General features: G+C 39.6%; 1 protein-coding gene across 1 annotated transcript; it reads left to right on the plus strand.

Moving 5' to 3' along the window:
• Nucleotides 1-838: 838 nt before the first annotated feature.
• LOC132011193 (olfactory receptor 52L1) lies at nucleotides 839-1,834 on the plus strand. The gene has a single exon (XM_059389458.1). It carries the CDS (start codon nucleotides 839-841, stop codon nucleotides 1,832-1,834), a length of 996 nt encoding a protein of 331 aa, XP_059245441.1.
• Nucleotides 1,835-8,885: the final 7,051 nt, after the last annotated feature.

The raw sequence follows: 8,885 nt of genomic DNA on the forward strand, positions 1-8,885 counted from the left end.
AGAAGAATGAGTGGGTCAAAAGGGTTTAAAGTGCAATCAACAGGAACTGGTCCCAAGTAAAAGGGAGGAGAGATAAGAATGAGAAAGGATCATTTCAGGTTTCTACTTTGGTTGAATAGGTACATATAGTGCCTTAACTGACAAAGCTATGAGCATGAAGGAGGTAGAGTGGATTGGGGAAGAGTAAGCAAATTAATTCAGTTTTGAATTCCTTGAGTGTGTGGTATAGATATTTAGGTATAGATAAATGCAAAATAGATCTGGGTTGCAGAAAAGTATTTGACTCAGAAACCTGGATTTGGAAGAAATTAAAGGATGTAATTGGTTACAATATTAATAAATGGATGAACTCAATCAGGGATAATGTACAGAACAGGGAAGAGAGGAGAGGATGGGACCCTGGAATCAACACCATATAAGAGAGAGGTAGATGAAGAAGGGGGTGGGATGGGAGACATAGGAGGGACAACTGGAGGCTGCTGTGTTGTGGAAACTGAGGGAGAATACTTTAAAGAGAACAGATTGATTTACAGCGTTCAGCAATGGCAAGAGGGGCTGCAGAGGATCCTTTCCAGTGGACATTCCAAGTGAGAAGTAATTGAATGGTAGAGTTTAAACATCTCTCTAAAAGCAGAGTGCTTACTCTTATCTGTAAATGAAACTAGACCCATTGTAGTTCAGAATTGTGGATGTCTCACCTTAAAGACGTTATCTCAAGACCAGGGGATTCTCTTTGTATCTCACTTATTTGCTTGTGTTTCACTTTCAGCTTCTTTCTTCTCATGAAGATGGTGGCCAGATCTAGACACTGGGATAACCCACCAGGAATGGAGAGATCATGATTTTGGTTTCTTTTCTCTCTTCTGTGTCCAAGCCATTGACGATGGCCCTTAGTAATTCAAGCTGGAGGCTACTCCATCCTTCTTTTTTCCTGATGGGCATCCCTGGTTTGGAGGAAAGCCAGCACTGGATAGCATTGCCACTGTTTGTCTTTTATCTGCTTGCTGTAATGGGCAATGTGAGCATCATCTTCATCATCTGGACTGACTCATCCTTGCACCAGCCTATGTACCTCTTTCTGGCCATGCTCTCTGGCATTGACCTGGTGCTGGCCTCCTCCACTGCGCCCAAAACCCTTGCGGTACTCCTGGTTCATGCCCATGAGATTGGGTACACTGTCTGCCTGATCCAGATGTTCTTCATCCATGCGTTCTCTTCCATGGAGTCAGGTGTACTTGTGGCTATGGCTCTGGATCGCTATGTAGCCATTTGTCACCCTCTGCACCATTCTACCATCTTGCATCCAGGGATCATAGGGCGCATTGGGATGGCAGTGTTGGTACGGGGATTGGTCCTCCTCCTCCCCTTTCCTATCCTGTTGCAGAGACTCGTCTTCTGCCGGGCCACCATCATAGGCCATGCCTATTGTGAACATATGGCTGTGGTAAAACTGGCCTGCTCAGAAACCACAGTGAACCGAGCTTATGGGTTGGCAGTGGCCCTGCTTGTGGTTGGGGTAGATGTTGTAGCCATTGGTATTTCCTATGGTCTCATCCTTCAGACTGTGCTGAAGGTACCAGGGGGAGAGGCTCGCCTTAAGGCCTTTAGCACATGTGGGTCTCATATTTGTGTCATCCTGATCTTCTATATTCCTGGAATATTCTCCTTCCTCACTCATCGCTTTGGCCACCATGTACCCCATCATGTTCATGTTCTTCTGGCCACCCTCTACCTCCTTGTGCCACCTGCACTCAATCCTCTTGTCTATGGGGTGAAGACCCAGCAGATCCGCCAGCGAGTGATCAGGGTTTTTTCCCTCAAAGGACAGATCTGAACATATCCCCATTATTTTCTTCTGAGGTTGCTGCCAAAGGTACAGCCAAGAGTCCCTGGCTGGTCTGGGCTATGTGAATAGAGACCATTCCACAATGAGGAGTCCTTCCTGTCCTGCTAGTCTGATGGCAAAGAATGTTGCTTGGGCACTTGGCTTTACCAGTGATTGGTTTACTTAGACAGCAGGATTTGTGATTATTTTCCCCATCTTTTTTTTTGCTTTTGATCCCAATATTTCTCTACTCCTTGTGATGTGGGACTTGGAATAAGATTAATAGATGATACCTCTGGATATGCCATTTTTTCCTGCCTCCACCCAGTCCCTATGGAACATCATCTAGTAAAGGAGTGGGAAGTCCCAACCTTTGCATGGTTTTAGTTTTAGTGTCTTCAAACTCTCAAAATTCTGTGAGCTCTAGGTCACTGGGTTCCCCCGTAGTAAGAGAGGCATTTGAAATGACCACTATGTGAAAAAACATTTTTTTTTATACAATATGAGTAATAAACAGCTTTTATTATAATATGAGTGTTACTCATTTGCTTAAAATAGATATAAGTGGGGAGGTAATGTAATAGGCTCTAGGAGTAATCTGTTATGATTCTTATTTTCAAAATATAAACTTATATGTATATAGTGGATTTCTTTTTAAAATGGTCTGTTTGGATTTTGGATTTATTATATCTTAATTTATATGTTTTACTTAGGATAAACAGACAATAAGACCAAGTATTGAGTATATTTATGTTTTATAAATATTAATTTCAGAAAGCAAAGGTAATAATGTAATTATTATGATCTAATAATCATACCATTTGATAGTCTGGTGTTGATAAATTTTTATTAAATTTATAAATTGTTATTATATTTATTAATAAATATAGAACTAGTTATGCCACTTGGAAGAAGAATTTCTCTTTTTGAAATGTGGATATGGGGGTGATATCAATTAGATCCCCCCCCATTTGGGTAACATGAACTGGGTAAATCTTACAAGAGGATTGTCACAGTTGATATATTGCATCCTATTTGTTGGATATTGCCCTAAAATCCTAAAAAGTAGTACATTCTGATCATTCCTAGAAGAAGGAAGTCATCCTGACTCGCTGTAGGTGCTCTCATGTTGAGAGGGTCCTATCCTGGGACTCCCTAGTGGTTGAAAGGAGGGACTGGATGGGTTATTCTTCCAGTTTCTTTTTTCTTGATAAATTTTACCCCTAATAAATAGTTTTCAGGTACAGAGATGGAGTATGAAGTCTACAGTTTGGTTGGCACACGTGGATGAATTAGGGAGGAGTCCTATGAGCTCTTATTGTAAGAGCAATTACATGTTCTCATCAGCTTGGTTGTAGGCCTGGACTTGAACTCTGGTAAGTTGTCCTGGGGAGGCCCAGGCTGTGCTCTATGTTGCATTACATCCACAGGAAAACTGTCGTGGCCCTAGAGGTGCTTAGATTAGGTAGGTTATTCCAAGTAGAGGTTTGTTCTTTCCTCCCATTTACATCACTTGCTGATGCTTGGGATATGAGTATGATGTTGGGATCTGAAGAGCTTCCTTGGGTCACAAGATAGAAATAGATGTGAAGGTGGCAGAGCAACACTGTAGAAGAGCCTGTGTCCCTGATGCCATCTGGGCCACCAACCCTGACTTAAACCTGGGACAGAAGCTTGTATCTGGGTTAAGCCACTATACATGGGGGAATCTTTTTGTAGTGGACTAACCTATAACCTAAGAAGTAGATGTTTTTCCTATCAGATCATCCAGATGGGATATGTTCTACCTGAAGGAAGTCTTTTAGAATTCCTTTTTGAAAAAGGTTTTCAGTTACTATTTGTCTAAAATTCTGTTTATTTTACTCTCATTCAAATTTACTATCAGAAAGTGTTTATGTCATTTTCTTACTGATTTTTTTTTTCTCTTCTGGCTATAGTATATCTCCATATATTCCCTGTCTCATTCCTAGCAGTGTTAATTTGTGCCTTCCCTGATTTCCTGGCTTGTCCATGTTAAACATTTATCAGTAGTATGAAAATATTTAAATGTTATACTTATATCCATTTAAATTAATGTTAGCACTGGCTTTTTGGCTTTTAACTTTTCTTGTCACATTTTGTGCAGAGAGGACTGCACTGACACAGCTCCTCTGGTAATAGAAGAACAACTCCCTCATCAATTCACTAAAGGATTGCTTTCAATTTCTGTTATCAGTTCTAATGATTCTAAACCTGGATTATTTCCTGAATCTCTTAATAAAAACATTTCTTATGTCTGCATCAAGCTTTTCCCAGTCCTTTCCCTAGCTTATAATTCTAACCTCCACACATGCATACCTACATTGGTTTGTAGCTTCTTCATTCTGTTTTTCCTATAAAGCCAATCCAATGTGAATTATGAATTCCAGAAATTTCTCAAAGTATTTGTACCCTTCCTTGTCCATTTCACATATCAAGTACTGGATTAAATTATCTTACATTTTTATTTCTGTAGCCATTAAAGGGAAACTTTGACAGATAGGGGAGGTAAATAATATTTTTAGTTTAACATCTTGAATCATAATTATTACAATTTTAACTTAATCTTGTGACATCACTTGTGCTGTATGTATTTTCCATGGTAAACTAGAGTCCAGAGAGACAGTAGTTGTTGTCTTCTTCTTCTTCTTTCTAAAAAAATTTTTAATTATTTATTTAAGAAAGAGAGAGAGAGAGAGAGAATGAGAGAGTGCAGAGGGGGAAGGAGAGGGAAGAAACAATTTTCAGCAGACTCTGCAGTGAGACAGATCCTGACAGGGGGCTAGTTCCCATGGCCCTGAGATCATGACCTGAGCCAAAACCAAGTCTGACACTTAACCCACTGAGCTATACCCAGACACCCCAAAACAGGAATCTTCTGTGTGTTATTTACTTCTCAATACCAAGTGGCTGACTTACTTCCCAGTACAATAAACATTTTATTAATTATTTGTGATATAGGATGAATGCACAAACTTGATGTCTCTGCTGTGATTCCCTTTTCTTCTTTCTTTCTTTCTTTTTTTCAAATTTATTTTTTATTTATTTTCAGCATAACAGTACTTTCTTTCTCTCTCTCTCTTTCTTCTTTCTTCCTTGTTTCTTTTTAAATTAATTAAATTATATTTTTAAAAAAAGGTTTTATTTATTTGCCATAGAGAGAGAAGAAGTGAGTGAGTGCACAAGCAAGGGGAGTGGCAGGTTTAGAGGGAGAAGCAGGCTTCCTTGTGAGCAATGAACCCAATGGGGGACTTGATCCCAGAACTGGGATCATGACCTGAGTCAAGGGGAGATGCTTAACCAACTGAGCCACGCAGGTGTCCCTCTTTCTTTCTTTCTTTTTTTTTTTTTTTAGTAATTTTTAGTGTGATTTTCTGTTTAGGGGGACAGATCTTCCATCCTAGAATTAGATGCTAATGATCTGAAGGAGACAGGGTGCCACTTGATAGAAAAAAAGCTCATTTTGTGGAGCATAACAAATAGCATGGAGGACATGGGGGTTAGAGAGGAGAAGGGAGCTGGGGGAAATTGGAGGGGGAGGTGAACCATGAGAGACTATGGACTCTGAAAAACAATCTGAGGGTTTAGAAGGGGCGGGGGGGGTGGGAGGTCGGGGTACCAGGTGGTGGGTATTATAGAGGGCACGGATTGCATGGAGCACTGGGTGTGGTACAAAAATATTGAATACTGTTATGCTGAAAATAAAAAATAAATAAAAAAGAAAAAAGCTCAGGAATGCTGCAGGTGATTGAAAGTGCAGATTTCTCTCCTTATCTGCTCTGTGTTCTTACTAGTTGAAACTGCTTATGAGGCATTATAGACTGAGCAAAGTAATGATGGTTAGAACCTAGTAAATCCATTTGCAGTAAGTCATGACTGCAAAATATATGTGGGACCAGTGGACAAAGGGGAGGTCTTCAACATCATTCTCTTAATTCTACATCTTGGGATCCATTCCTACTTCTTCACCCCTCCCCCCACCTTAACATAGGGAGATTTGATTTGAAAATTTGGCTTCAAATATAATTACCCAGCCATCTGCAAGGAGGACTGCAGAACACCCACAAACAGAGCCCTAGCTGAATGTAAAATGCAAAAAGAATGGTTGGATTCTAGAGGTTTCTTTCCAGGAAGCAGATCTCAGGGTTCTTATGCAGGTGTGTATGAGATATTCGAATACAATGTACAAGAGTCCACTGCTGTACTTACAGATCCTCCAGGCAGGCAGTGAAACAAACAGAACATATTTCCTATGCTTGAGATGCATTAACCCTACCCACTGCTCCAGGCATCTTTGTCCAGTGTTATTAGTGATCCTTCTTCCCATATGGAAAACCAAGCAAGGGAGAGGAGGAGGGAAAGATAGAGGTTTCACTCCTATTATGTCCCTCTTGGGGTGAAGGGAATAAAGCCTTCCTCTCGAAGCAGAGTAGAGGAAATAATATTCTTCCCCAACAGGCAGCAGATGGCTTCTTGCACATTCTTTTGAATGAAGTTGATAATGTTACATGGACTGGGGTTAGAAAAATGGCTTGGAGGATAGGGGCAGGAAATATTTTTTTTTGTGGTGCATCATAAATTATGTGTCAGTGGTTTCAAGAGAACAAATCCTTGCAGAGTATATTATTTTAACCAACACAGAATTAAGTTGGGAAACAATACCAATGAGTTGTCATGAAAAGCCCTTAAATACTTGGAAACTAAATATCACACATCTAAATGATCCATGGCTTAAATAAGAATCACAGCAGAAGTTAGAAAATATTTCAGACTGATTGTTAATAACATAGAGCAAAAGTTACGGGACATAGCTACAAAGAAATCAAAGGTAAGTTTATATTTTTCACTGCTTACAATAGAAAAGAATGAAGATTTAAAAGCAATTATTTAAGTTGACAACTTGGGAATTTATAGAAAGAATACATTAAGCCGAGGTAAACAAGAGTAGTGTAAGGAGTTAATAAAGATAAGAATAGAACCAATACACTTGAGAACAGAAACAATAGAATCAACAAATTAACAAAAGAACAAAGTTGGTTCTTTGGAAAGATTAATAATATTAATAAGGCTCTGATAAGACTTAGAAAAAGAGAACAATGCAGAAGATCAATATGATTATTGAAGAAGTTATACACACAATACAAAATAACTAAAAAGATAATAAAGGAATGCTACAGTTTTAAACCACTAAAACCAACATTTACCTATGAGACTTTAGGGCACATGTTGTGCGAATTCCAGCTCCCAAACATCCTAAGTACAGACTTATAATTAGGAATTCTCAAGGGATAGTCTTTCCTTTTTCAAGGAAAACCTTTTTTTTCCTTTTCTTCCATTTCCTTCCTCCCCCTTTCCATCTCCTCCCCTCTACCTTCTTTCCCTTCCTCTCTCCCTAGCTCCCTGCCTTTCCTCCATCTCACTTTCCTTCCTTACATTTTTTCTTTTCTATGAGTTTCCCCTTAATGATCAACTAAGGATGTCTCCTTCTCAAGTTCTTCCCTTAAGGGAGACTATACTGTAATAGAGTTCTCCAGAGAAACTGAATTAATAGGAGATAGATAGATACATAGATAGCTAGATATAAGAGGAGATTTACTATAGGAATTGGCTCATGGTGTTATGGAGGCCAATAAGTCCCACAATCTGTCTGCAAGCAAGAGAACCTGGACAGCCAGTAGTATAATTCATTCTGAGTCCCACGACCTGAGAACCAGGAGATTCCTGGTGTAAATCCCAGTCTGAGGCCAAGGGTATGAGAACTTGGGGACTGCTGGTGTAAGTCTTGGAGTCTGAAGGCTCAGGAACCAGGTGCTCTGATGTTTAAAGGCAGGGACGAAATGGACAGCTCAGCTTAAGAAAAAATTATCCCTTCTTTTTGTCTTCTCGTGTTCTAGTAAGGCTTTCAATAGATTGGCTGATGCCTATTGGTGAGGGTGTGTCTCTATGCAGCCTAATGGGCCAAATGCTAATAACTTCCAGAAACACATTCAGGTGCATTCAGATATAATTTTGCCAGCTATCTGGGCATTCTGCTGTCCAGTTAAGTTGATACATAAAACTAACCATCAAATATATGAACTCCCAGCAAACTCCTTCCTTCCCTTCCCACACTTTGTGTTTTCTCTGACAATGTGATCTATAAACCTAGCTTGAACTCTCTCTTTATGACAATATAATGAGAAAAAATATATATAAGTGGAATAAATAGGCATTAGCTGGCAGTCAAAGTTTACATTTTTAGTTGATTCCAACTTGGAGGAAAGTCTGAAGAGCATTGGAAGACATGAAAGAATTAATTTATGTATAATATGTGAGTCCAGCACCATTTTAAGTGGTATTTATATATATTGATTCTTCTAATCCTCACAAAAATCCTATGACATGGGTATGCTATTATTATGTTTATGTTAAATAAGGAAACTGAGACTCAGAGAGGTAAAATGATTTTTTAAAAAAGATTTTATTTATTTATTTGACAGAGAGAGATCACAAGTAGGAAGAGAGACAGGCAGAGAGAGAGGGGAAGCAGGCTCCCCGCCAAGCAGAGAGCCTGATGCGGGGCTCGATCCCAGGACCCTGAGATCATGACCCGAGCGGAAGGCAGAGGCTTAACCTGCTGAGCCACCCAGGTGCCCCTGATTTTTTAAAAAAGTAACATAGCAAGGGGGTGGGATTATGGACATTGGGGAGGGTATGTGCTTTGGTGAGTGCTGTGAAGTGTGTAAACCTGGTGATTTACAGACCTGTACCCCTGGGGATAAAAATATATGTTTATATATAAAAAAAAGTAACATAGCTTCTAAGTGATGGGATTTTAAATTCCAGTAGCACATTCTACAGTCTTTTTCATCAGAGCACCCTGCTCTCCATTCTATATTACACTGGTGGTAATTTGCATTATTGAGATGTCACTCCATGCTACATTTCACTGATGTTTCATTTTGTGCTGGTTAGGTTTTCTACAGGTGAGCCAATTCTAGAGTCCTATTTTGAGAGTCTGTTCATGGGTCCCGTTCTAGTACCAATACTGTATTGTGCAGGG

The sequence above is a fragment of the Mustela nigripes genome, chromosome 1 (genome assembly GCF_022355385.1).
Source record: "Mustela nigripes isolate SB6536 chromosome 1, MUSNIG.SB6536, whole genome shotgun sequence".
Lineage (NCBI taxonomy): Eukaryota > Metazoa > Chordata > Mammalia > Carnivora > Mustelidae > Mustela > Mustela nigripes.

Coding starts and splice junctions, on each gene's coding strand:
- LOC132011193 (XM_059389458.1), top strand. CDS start 839: ATGATTTTGGTTTCTTTTCTCTCTTCTGTGTCCAAGCCATTGACGATG.